This window comes from Triturus cristatus, chromosome 2_1 (genome assembly GCF_964204655.1).
Source record: "Triturus cristatus chromosome 2_1, aTriCri1.1, whole genome shotgun sequence".
NCBI classification, from domain to species: Eukaryota; Metazoa; Chordata; class Amphibia; order Caudata; family Salamandridae; genus Triturus; species Triturus cristatus.
Window position 1 is genome coordinate 566,834,215 of NC_140581.1, and position 13,203 is coordinate 566,847,417.

The 13,203-nt window shown below is 39.5% G+C and overlaps 1 protein-coding gene across 1 annotated transcript in view; it reads left to right on the forward strand.

The window, feature by feature from the left end:
* ADGRV1 (adhesion G protein-coupled receptor V1) overlaps positions 1 to 13,203 on the forward strand; it is a 1,990,932-nt gene that overhangs the window by 422,523 nt on the left and 1,555,206 nt on the right. The window contains exon 23 of the mRNA XM_085632468.1: positions 7,828 to 8,008. Coding sequence (XP_085488594.1) covers positions 7,828 to 8,008 — 181 coding nt within the window. The remainder of the gene's footprint in view (positions 1 to 7,827; positions 8,009 to 13,203) is intronic.

The window sequence follows — 13,203 nt, forward strand, 5'->3', positions numbered from 1 at the left end:
CAGAAACACATTGAGTTTTAAAATGAGATTTTCATTTCTCCCAAATTATTTTAGCCTGTTCCTCTGAGTTTAATCACTGCATTCCGATTCCACCAACCACGATCCTGTAACATTACAGCCATTTTTGAAACCTTATCTATTGTAGCTGGCTCAGAAAACTTTGATTGTCCTTTGCAAACTTTTATAGGTTTTTTTATTAGAACCCAATCACCTGGAGCGAGAGAGGTAACTTTAACATGTTTTCTGACATCATAGTAAGCTTTATATGATTGTTGTCTTTTTTCACATGTTCCCTGACCCTCTGGAAATCAATTTCATGAGAATTACTGTTTCCTAATTTCCCTTTCAACCATGCTGGACTAAAAAGAGAAACTGCTTTCCTTCCTCTCAAAATCATGTAAGGAGAAATGTTAGTAGTTGAATGTGGAGTAATATTGTAACTCCAGACCTTGTCACAAATATACTTGTACACATCCAACTTATTAGCTAAGGCTATTTGTATGCCTTCTTTCAACAACTTGTTAGCACTTTCTACCAAACCATTTGAGGAGGGGCTATACAAAGGTACTAGAATATGCTTAATGGAAACTTCACCCATTACATTTTCAAATTCACCAGATATGAAATGGGTCCCATTATCCGTAACAATCTCAGAAGGGAGACCTTCAATTAAGAAAAGACATTGTAAAAATGAGATGACTTATTTTGAATCTGAATTTTTTACAAAAGAAAAATACAGCCACTTGGAGAAGTAGTCAATAACAACATTCAAAAACGTATTTTCGCTACCAAGCAAGTTGAAAGGGCCAGCAAAATCCAGTCCTAACCTCTGCCACGGACCACTAGGCCATTCAACTGGGCATAAAGGGGAGGTCGAAGTGCGCCAATGTTTATCAGAGCATAAACATTCAGGGCATTTATCAATAAAGGACTTAACTTGACTATACTGGCCACCAGTACACATCCTTAATTTTCCGGACAGTACTTGAAATCCCTAAATGACCCTCATGAGCTCCTCAAACTGTCAGGTGGTACAATTTTATCATCTCTAAGTAGAATGTCATTAACTATTGATAGTTCTGACACAATTTGCGAAAAACATTTGTCTTGCATAGATAAGCTCCTATCACAAGGCCAACCCTGGACTAGGAATTTCTTCACCCTATCTAGACAAAGATCCTTCCGTCCACATTCAATCCATTCATCCTCAGATAAACTACTAATTTGTGACAAATCATTAATAGTGAATACAAAATCAGAATCAAGATTCTCGGCAGGTTCTGATGCTACGTCTTCCAAAGGAATCCGAGACAAAGAGTCTGCCCTGACGTTTTTGCCACCAGGAATGTATTTAATTTCAAAGTTAAACTCTTGGAGTCTAGCTAACAGTCTGATCAACCTAGAGGAAGCTTTGTTAGAACAACTGTCACCTAGCATGTACATTAAAGGTTTATGGTCTGTAAAAAGTTGAAATCTCGAACCCCAAATGTACATTTTAAACTTTTCTACCGCCCAGGAACAAGCCAAAGCTTCTCGCTCTATCGTGCTATAATTACTCTGAATTTTTTTGATATAAGTCATTATGAGGAGGAAAGGCCACACGCCACCGATCAACTAACAATTAGGAAACAGATCAGGAGGGGAAGAAGGGAAGGAGCGCCAGGCCCGAACGGCATTCCACCAGCAGTGTTTAAAGAAAGGCCAGAAGATTGGGCAGACATACTCCATCCACTTTTCCCGGAAGTAAGACGACTGGGCATAATCCAAGACTCGTGGAAAGGTTCAACGATCATCCCAATTCATAAAAGCGGCAGTAAGCTCCTGCCAGCCAATTATCGGTTAGTTGCACTGATAATGAGGCCAAATACTTTGCGGGAACATTGTTGGTGGAACTGACATTTTGGGTGGAAAACAATGAAATAATTCCGCTGAACCAGACAGGATTCCGAAAAAACGCAGGTACAATATCCAATATTATGGCAATATCACTGATAACTGATGCGATAAAACTAAGGAAAACACAGCTGCATGTCTTCAGCACCGCATTTGACAACGTGGTGAGGTCCAAATTGTGGTTAAAGTTAGCTAGATGGGGGATTCCAAACACCCTTTTATCAATGATAATGCTTTTACACACCGACACCTGGGAGCAGGTTAAATTAGGCTCAGGTTCCCACCTCTCAAGAAAAGTCAAGACAACGAAAGATCTGAAACAGGGCTGCGTGCTGGCCCCCATCTTATTCAATTTATTCATGTCAGATTTAACAAAGACACTGAACAATTGCAATAGAATAGGGGGCTCTGCTTTGTGCAATCTACTCTACGCGGACGATGTAGTCCTACTTAGCCATACGGCAGTTGGCTTGCAAAATCTTCTTAATGGTCTGCAGGTCTAAGTAGAAGAGAACAGCCTCTCAATATACCTAAACAAAACCAGGACCATGACATTCAACAGCAAACGAAAAAAGAACCACCTATGGTACCTGGGTGACAAACATATTGAATCAGCGGAGGCTTATAAGTACTTGGGAGTCTACTTTGACAAAGAAGGATCATTTAGGCGTTAACAGGAAGAGATTAAAAGGAAAGGGATGATTCTTGCTCTAACCATGAAAGGCCTATCAGCCAAACTACTGGGCCCTACGCTGAGTCCTCTCTTGGTGGTAGCGCGGGCCAAAATCCTTCCCACTATTACTTATGGCAGTGAAGCATTGCGCGGGAGAGACACCAACCTTTTTGACAAAACGCTCGTAAAAGCCTACAGAACTATGTTCAGCCTCCCGACTTATACCTCCCCGGCACAAATTCGATTGGATTTCGGTCTTATAAAGCAAACTTGGGCCAGCTACGGAGTATATATTAACTGTTGGAACAAAATCAGAACATCAAACCCTAAAACCTTAAACCACCTGCTGTGGCAAGAATTACAACAGAGGGAGAACTCACCAGCTAAACGTTACTTGCAGGAGGCTCTGGCCAAAACTGGCTTATTGCCCCTATGGGATACACACAGTCACCACTCAGTTTTCAAAAAATGTGTGTGGAAGGCATTGAAAATACAGTCATTGGTGGAGGACAAAGCTGCCTTTTCTGCCACAGCGCATGCATGGATGACTTTGAATTCGTACAGGACTCTAGCCCCGCAACAATATTTTAATTTGGGCTATTCAAAAGCACTGAAACTAAAATTCTTAGAGCTACGACTTGGAGTGATGCCATGCACACAGCATCTCCCCCCATGGAAAAGGGACCCGACCTTTACTGTATGCAGTTTATGTAAAAAAGGACTGGGGGATATTACCCATACCATTTGTTCTTGCACGGAAACACTTCAAGAAAGGAGGCAACTGTTAAAAATTCCCTTTAATCAGAGGGGTACTCGGTCAAGGAGGCAGGCAGTATTGGCCTTCTTTGAGCCAGCATCCCCACAATTGAACATTAGATTAGTTAAACTTCTTGAAGCAGCCCGGGCAAAAATACCAAACTGACACCAAGATCTTCAGGCACCACAGCCTTAGGCTTATCAGCTTTTGTTGGGGGTGACCCAATTGATGTAGGCATCTGGGACTCTTGGAAAGGTGGCTACTGTACGTTTAAATTTGTATTTTAACTTGTAAGATAACAGAAGTGCTTTTATTAACAGAGTGATGATATTTTATGGAGGTCGTATATTTTACATATGGTTTTTAATTTTGCATGTATTGCATTGGTTTTAAGTAACTTTGTAAATAAATAAACTATAAACTATCGTGCTATAATTAGATTCAGCACTACTTAGAGTTCTAGAAGCGAATGCTATAGTGTACTCATTACCATTAACAATCTGGCTTAAAACTGCACCTAGAGCTTTTGAGCTGGCATCCACAGTTACGACACAAGTCTTACCATGAGAAAAGGCTCTTATAGCTGGTGCATTCAAAATTATTTTTTTTACCGAGTCAAAAGACAACTGAGCCTCTTCGGACAAGATATACTTCACTTTTTTTTTAACAAATCTCTGAGAGGTTGGACTATAATAGCGTAACTCTGAACATAATATTCGCTAAGTCCTAAAAAGGCTCTTAAAGCATCTTTATCATGAGGTCTACATTTGTTTTTGTTAATGGTCATACCAACTGCTTCGAGTTTTTGTAAAACTTTATTGAGTAGGGAGTAGTGTGATTCTAAGGTAGCAGTGTGAATTAGGATATCATCCTGAAAGGCTTGGATTTCCTCTATGTTGGAAAACAGTTTGTCCATTAGGCGTTGGAACACACTAGCCGTGGATGCTAATCCGAATGGCATGCGTTTATACCTAAAGAAACCAAAAGGCGTAACAAAAGTGGTTAATGTTTGAGACTCTTCGGAGAGTGAAATCTGATGATACGCAGATTTTAGATCAATTGTGGTGAAATACTTGCTACCACCTAGATTTGCCAACATCTCTTGAATTCTGGGTAGAGGATGGCAGTCCACCACAATATTCCGGTTCAGAACTCTTAAATCCGCACATAAACGAATCTCACCTGAACTTTTGCGAGCAACAACAGCAGCGGAACCCCATTCTGAGGATTCTACAGGTGTTATGATGTCCTGTGAACATAAATCATCAAGTGTTTTCTTCAAATCCTCTCTAGCAGACAAAGAGACTGGTCTACATTTTTGAACCACAGGAGCAGCATCCTTTTTGAGTTTAATAGTCTGCTAAAAATCCTTAACCAAGCCATCCTTATCAGAGAACACCTTAGAATATTTGGATAATAAATTCGTTAAGTCAGATTCATTGTGCCTTTCGAGCACATTAGCAGGGTCATGTACAATTGAAGAGATTGGTAGATTCCCTAAAACCACGGGCTCGGAATGTCCAGGCCTTAAGATAATCCCAAGGTCTGCGTGGTCTTGCCAATCTAAAATGTCACGTGCATTGAGTGCAAAATAAATTTTGGTGTAAATCTCCCTGCCTTTAAATGTAAAGGAATCCGAGAAATATCCACGCATGGTGATATCAAATTCACCAAATGCTTTAGGGTTGACATCAGTCGGTTTGAGAAGAACTTTACACCAAAATTTATTGAAGGTTTTCTCATCTAAAATTGTGATAGGAGACCCTGAATCGGCCATGACATTACACCAATAGGACCAATTAATACACTGCATAAAGGACCTTGCACCTTTTCCTATCTCCGCTTAATGTATTAATTTCAATAGTGGATAACATATTATTCATAGCATTGCAGAGTTCATCTTGTTCAACATTGATACAATTAAGTTTACTCTTATGTCTGGTCGATTTGCATACCGTATAAAAATGACCAATTTTCTTGCACGTGTTGCACCTTTTTCCTTGGGCTGGACAATTTACATAAATACTTAGAACCACATCTGTAGCATGAACTTTTTTTTTCCAACCATAATATTAGTTTTATATTTAGTGGAAACAGCATTTACAATTGGTTCATTAGGGGTATTGGGGTTAATCTGCATAACCTCTAAGCTAGTAGATGGTTTATTGGCAGAATCTTGTGTTAAAATTTTTGAGGAAACTACGTATCTTTCAATGCTTCTAGCGATGTCCATTACTTCATCCAGAGAAGGAGTCTTACAAGTTAAAATAAGTTCTTGTATTTTCTTATTATGGCAATTGAAAACCAACTGGTCACGCAAGTATGCATCTAAATGAGCATCAAATTGACACTTAGCTGCTAAGACACGCAAAATTGCCAAATAATCCTCAATTGATTCATATTGTGTTTGTTTGCGTTTAAAAAATAAATGACGTTCTACCATAACAGATGGTTCATCAACATAATTTTTACCTAATCTGGCTAAAGCCTCAGAATAAACATTCCACCTTTCATCACTAGGTGGTGCTGGAATGACAGGTAAATTATCAAAAACATCTTGTCCTGCATTGCCCAGGTGGTTGAATAAGAGTGCTTTTTTCCTTGACGCAGAATATTTAGTGGCGTCAATGGCTTCTAAGTAATTCTGAAAAATACGATACCATCTATGCCACGGCATAAGTGGTTTACCAGGATTTGGTAAAAATGGTGGTGGTTGCATGACATTATTTGAAGAGGAAGACATAGTCCAATGAAAATATAATTCAATATAATCTAAAGTAAGATGTTATGAAGAGTAATTATTCTAATACTGAATTATGTGATAAACAGTGCATCAATTGAAAATGAATGTCATGTCAGAAAATGTATATTCTGACCATACCTGGAAAAAAAACAATGTGAGTAACAATATTATAGATTTAGACAGAAAATAATAAACATCAGTCACCAATTAAGATAATTAGGCCATGAAGAACATTCGGTAACGTGTGCTTGTCACGGTAGGAAAGCACAGCTGAAAACCGCATTGTGGCGATCGACGGATGAATTGAAGCGATGAAACAGGAAGTAAATGCAGGGAAAACAAAAACAAGATGGCCGCCGTAACGTGAGGAGACGTGACGACACACAAACGTTGAAGCGTCTGCTTTGTGATGATGTTTCACGTATCAGTGGAACTCGGAAGACGTCAGACAAGACACCGGACAGTGCGCGGACTGCGCGCGTAGAAGAATGGAGATGAAGTTCAAATCCAAGCAAGCAGGAAACAGTCGAATGTACTAGAGGTATTTTAAGTTTTACCACATGAAGGGCATTCAAATGAAAGTTTAAATTTTAGCAATTAGCCCACAGCGCACGCGCTATCCGCAAAATTAGTTTATAGGATAAACAGTACCTTAACTTTAGCTCCGCACTGGAATTTGAAAAGAAACAGCCATCTGGAATGTACGACAACACAATAAATCGCCTTGATGGAATTAGATTTGTAGAATTTGAATGTCATTGTTTCCTGGCTGATCAAATTTACAGGTGCTGTGTTGAAAATGAGTGACACGATGCTTGTGCTTAACACAAGAAGGTCGGTGGATCTCCGGTTAAATCCTCACTAACGTCATAAGATAAATCGTCGCCAAAATATGTAGTAAGCTCTTCGAAATGAAAGAAGTGTAGAAGCAGGTGAGGAATTCAAAGGAAGCTTTATTCCATAAGCTGAGATACCCACGAGATCCACATACAGGTTTCAAGTCGAAATGACAAACTGCAGAACCCACATTCTAGATCTTGGAACAAGCAAATCTGCATGTTCCATAGCTTTTAAAGGCATACAAGAAATACAAAAGTTAACAATAAATACAACTCGTTACACAATTATATTCATAAATGCTCCTAGGATCTTAGTGTAGACCTACTGAATCCATTGGTGTGTTCTAGATCTTTACCTTTGAGCGCAGCTGGTTTTCTGGTCGCAGTTGCCTGACAGTGCACTGTTTCAGTTTCATGCAGCATGGTTTGGCTCGCTTAGGTGTTGGTAGTGTGTGCATAAATGCTTGAATCCTGTCCTTGGGGAGTGAGAAGGCATATGAGATCCACGGGCAATTCGATTAATATCTGGAATTTTTATTTCCCCTAAATATGTTTGTTAACAAAGGTATTGTTAATAAGATAGTTGTCCCTAGAGCTTCATGGCTAATTATTGCTATCTAGCTTGTCTTGCTGTTGGTGTCGTTGTCATCATTCTTCTCCTGCTTAGAATAATAACATTAATAACGTGATTTTACATGGCGCTTGTGACATTAGATTTTGGTGCTCTGGGTGCTGTACAGAACAACTATTAGCAAATAAAGTAGTAGCAAAGAAAAACATGTTTAAATGCAATCAGAGTAAAATATGGTTGATACTAATATCCAGGTACACCCATGGTAGCCTGACAGGAAATGGGCCTTAAAAATCTGGTGTTATTTAACTCTTCAACTGCAGATTCTAACTCGTGACATTTTGTCCTTAGGTTCTAAATCTTCATGTTCTCGATGACGACATTCCTGAGCTTACTGAATACTTTCGTGTGACGTTGGACTCGGCTGTTTCTGGAGATGGAAAAACGGGATCTACCCCAACCAGTGGAGCTAGTATTGATCCAGGGAAAAAAAGTACAGACATCACTGTCAAAGCCAGTGATCACCCCTACGGTAGGAACACTGAAGTAGGCTGCATTGACACTGCATTAGCCAGATATCCAGTTGATGCTTCAAAATAGACATCTGTGCTCACTTTTTAGAGCACTTTTTTTATCTTTTAGAATTTAGGTGGTTCTTCAATGTATTGCAGTGTTTTTACCCCGGAGAGGATTGTAAGGTTTTTAGAAAAAGTGTTTGTATTTTGCCTAAGTTTTCCTAGATCTGACATGTGATTGGTGACATTTATTTGACACGTTATGTATATCTAAAAATATAATTGTGTTTTATTAATTAACATGTTGCTCTTGCAATTGATGCCAGCTTTTACTTCACATCTCAGTAGAGAACATCTTTAATATCAAGAATGAAAGGGTGAATTGAAATTTCTAAGAAATGTAAATCCCAGGGCTGTCTTTTTTGAAGGACTATGGGATGCTATTCAGAGTTTCAAAAGTAAGCTGTACTTAGCCCTTCGATTCTGTATGAGATAGATAATATGCAGGCTCAGAACCAACATTAGGGCCTGATTTAGACCATGGTGGGCAGCCTGCTATCCATCTATGTTGCAGGGATAACTTCCAGTGACAGCCTGGCTGAACTACCGCCTGCCATATTTTGAGATCTGTGTCTGCCCACAGAGATCTGTGCTTCAAGGGAGCTGCATTCACAGTGATTCCTCTGAAGGCACGGAAAGTTTGATGAGCGTCTGCCATGTTTTTAGGCAGTCACTAATTGTGGTTTTTGCTTTCCACAAACAAATTCCCAAAGTAAGAACTTGTTTTTGATAAACAAACAATAAATGACCCTAACACTCTGGGAGTTTCATCCTAGTGTGGAGGGGGGGGGGGGATAATTTTTAATTTGCTTCAGTTCGGGACCGTAAGGTCTAATGCACTGATGGCTCCGACTCCATCGAGCCTTTGTTGTAGAGTTTCTGATGGCAGAGACAGTGGAGGCACCGCCGTCAGAAAATCACAGTTTGCCCAACTCAGTAGAGAGTGAGAGGACCATAAGTTTAGCAGACAGGATACTGTGCCCAATTTGTGGCAAAATACCTTGTCCTCCAAACTCTATTTCACACCCTTTCTTTTTAAAATCTTGTATACAGTATATAGTCTAGGTGAATGTAATGTAAAGTGAATGCACAAAAAAGAGAAGAGCAAAAACTGAAGCACAATCAACAGACCAGAGTCTGAAAGACTTGTTATTATTCATAGAGTATGGACAAGCACATACGTTAGCTCTGAACCTCCAAACAGAACACGGGTTAGTTCCACCAAAAATTGTTAATTCTTACATCTTAGCCTTAGAACTACTGTATTCCTAGATTTATAATTTTTTGAGGATTCACCAAAAAGTCAAGTGCTTTTCATGAACAGCTTCACAAATCATAGCAACCTTTACTGCACTGCACTGATTTTTAAGGATTGTCTGCTGTTTGGACAGTCCACAGGAGTATGTATGGTGGGAATGTTCTTTAGGGTATATATTTCTTTTCTCTGTACATGTTAAATGTATATCAATGTGGACGAATCCCTTCTACTGTGCCCACTAAAATTATGAAGATGCAGGGGGTTTCTTCACACCAAATGTGCACACATAGGCTTGGCCCTCTTTGGCACTAATGATAAATGCTCAAATTTTCTGTAACAAACAGCAAATGTTTACAAAAACCTGCAAACATTACAATTTGTGGATGTTTGCCACCTTACCAATGGCTGTTATTCTTCCTGCTGTTACGTCCCACATGTTTCTAAGTAAACCTTAAGTTACAAGCTCATAAAACCTGCCTTCCAAATTTTCTTTTGACACTAATTTATTAAGTAGAAATAATATTCCTGGTTGTCAAAAATTGAGTTGATCATGTTTGAGGGAGAGACCCTTAAGAATTTAATAAACTCCATCTGACAACAGAGTCTTAAGGGCAGTTCCAAGAGCAAAAGGCACCAACCCACAGAAATGTGTGTTAAGAACACATAATAGTAAATAATTTAAAAGTCAGAAATGCAAAACACTACAATCTCCAAACCACTTTAGAAAAAACAAAGTATTATAAGCCAAAAAACACTAAAGTGAATGTATAAGAGGAACTAGATAAACATTTTTTTTAAATGCTGTGAGGCAAAAGGTGCCAAGAGAGAATCAAGTGCCAATTAAAAATGATAATTTGTAGTTGACCTGGACTGAGGCACAATTTAAAGCCAACTTCAGTTGGAGTGGAGGATGGATAGGTCAAACAAGTCATGGTGCCATAGTTGTATCTTCTTTATTTCTTGGTGCTGATGAAACAAACTCCTGGCATACCTACAGCCCCCAGGTCTTCTGGGGAGGCTTTTAGTCATTATGTATCTTCAGCCAGGGTTCCTGCAGGGCCCAGTCCACCGTGGCGAACTGCGCCTTTTTGAAATTGGGAGTCCCTCTGCCTTTTGTGTCTCTTTATCAGCAACATGAGATCAACCACTTGACCTTTGAGAGCAGTTCTAGTCCATGGGCGCCAACAAAAGAGGGCTTGATTTAGATCTTGACGGACGGGCTACTCCGTCAAAACGCTGATGGATATCCCATCTGCCGAAATATAAATCCCATTTTATCCTACGGGTCTTATGTTTCAGTGTACAGGGTATCCGTCACTGTTGGGATGGAGTAAGCAGTCCCCCAAGGTCTAAATCAGCCCTAGAGTCTTATTTCTTCAGGATATTTCTTCCCAGGAGCAGGAATATTCTGAGGAGGTGGGGGGCAAGGTGGCAGTATTATACTGAGTGTTCTCAGGCCCCAGTTTACATACCTACATCTGAGCAATAATCAAAAAGAAGGACTTTCAGTCCTCGCTTGGAATCCCACTTCTATGTTTGAATACCTATAAAGCAGCCGAGGAGTTTAATTTCTAGATTACCAAGACACTAGACCATCTCACTCCTAATCAAGCAAGAATACCCAACAGACAAACTCTAATGGATCTGTGCTTTTCTGAGGCTCTCTAAAAGCTTAAAAGAAAATGCACAAAACTTGAATCAAGGTGGAAAACAGACTATGAGATAGATGTCAAATCAGAATTTAGACTAGCTATAAACCAATATAAGGAGCTCATAAATAATTTGAAGACCGAATAATATTCTACTCTGCTCACTAATACTAAACTCCTACTGGAGAACCTTTAAAGATGGTTAGAGCACTAAGACAGCCTACTAATGAAGCCTGCTCTCTCTCGTATACACAAGAATTTTATAATGAATTATCCACATTTTTGTAAGAAAAACATAGATAATTCTAGCTTCACTGTTGCAAAAGACAAGTTAACAATATCTAATAAAGGGACATCATTGGAATCCTTTATCCCATCTAAAGTCCAACTTGTGAAAAACTGTCTTATGAAGACCAAATCGAACTCTCCACTGGGGGAAACATCCATTACAATGCAGTCATTACAATGACCTACCTTTACAATGCAACTGTTACAACGCAACTGCCTTTACATCGCATGCCATTACAATGCATGCCATTACAACGCATGTCACTGCAACGCTTGCCATTACAACGCATACCATTACAACGCATGCCATTACAACACATTATAAGGTAAGTAATGGAGATCTTTTTAGTATTAGGGTGGGTATGGGTTTTGGGTTACATGAGAATAGTAATTTTTTCCCCTCACTATCCAACACCTTCCCTACTGTTGCACTCACTGTAGTTGAAATAGTAATTTTGACCCCTACACTATCCAACACTAACAAGCACATGCATCAAGAAAAGTTTTTGCGATTCCTTAATTGCGATTATTAAGGAATCGCAATTAAGGACTCTCAAAAGCCTATGCATGTAGGAATTGCTATTAAAATAGCGATTTCTAAACATCCCTTAATTGCGAGTCGCAATTAAGGAATACCATCCCATTCATTCCTATGGATCTACAGGCCCATAGGAATGAATGGCAGATTGCATGCTCAATTTGCGAGTACCAATAGGTACTCGCAAATTGCGCATGCAATTACAATGGTGCAAGGGTGTCCAAAGGACACCCTGTTGCACCCCTGAAATTGCTGTGTGCACACATGTTGCGCACACACATGCCCCAAGGGCATGTGTGTGTGTAACCTACAACTTAGAAAAATGCACTTTAGTGCATTTTTCACATTTTTTGCAAATTACCCTCAAGTTCAACTTCATGGTTATTTGCGCCCCCTAGTAGCGAAATTGCTATTTTAAAGTGGTTCTTGCATTGGATTTAAGGAATCACAAATGTGATTCCTTAAATGCAATCGCAATTTGAGAAATCGCAATGAATTGCGAATTCTCAAATTGCGAGTGCCTTGAACCCTGGCATCGCAAATGCCCTTTTTGTGGGCGCAAACGGACGATTTCTGCGAATCACACTGTTTGCGCTCGCAAAAATGGTTGCTGCATGTGCATGTTATGAATTTTTACCCCTACACTATCCAACACTTACCATACTGTTGCCCTAATAGTATTATGCACTGTAATGGTATGCGTTGTAATAGTATGCGTTGTAATGGAATCCGTTGTAATGGTAGTTTTTAAAAATGCGTTGTAATGACATGCGTTGTAAAATCATGCAATGTAATGGTAGTTGGGATGCAAAGACTGCGTTGTAAAAGCATGCGTTGTAAATTCATGCGTTGTAACATCATATATTTCTCCACTAGACCCATGTCCTCCATGGTTTCCTCCGCAAGTAAAAGAGGAAGTTGCTCCCACTATCACTGACTTTTCCAATCTCTCTAAATCTATGTCAGATTTTACAAAAAATTGGAAACTAGCTATTGTGAGGCCACTACTAAAAAAAAAAAACTTCAGCAGGTCCCCCCACCTGGTAATTAAAGGCCTATATCCCTCCTCCCCCTTACCTGAAAGAAATGAGAAAATCATTATCTTCCAGCTGACAAACTATCTGGAGACAACCCAGTTTTTCTCAATCCTATTCAGGATTCACAGTTATTCATAGCACTCAAACTACTCTGGTCACTATCACCAATGATATAAGAATGACCTTGTACAAGGGCGAATCTGCAGTTTTCATTCTTTTGGATCTTTCTGCCGCCTTTGATACAGTCTGTCACTCTACCTTACTCTCTAGACTCTGAATTTAGGTTGCCCTCAGACGGCTCTGTTCTTTCTTGACAGACTGAACTCGGGTCCTAACCCTCCCTATTAGTGTAGTTATTTTTCAAATGACTCTGGCGTGCCTC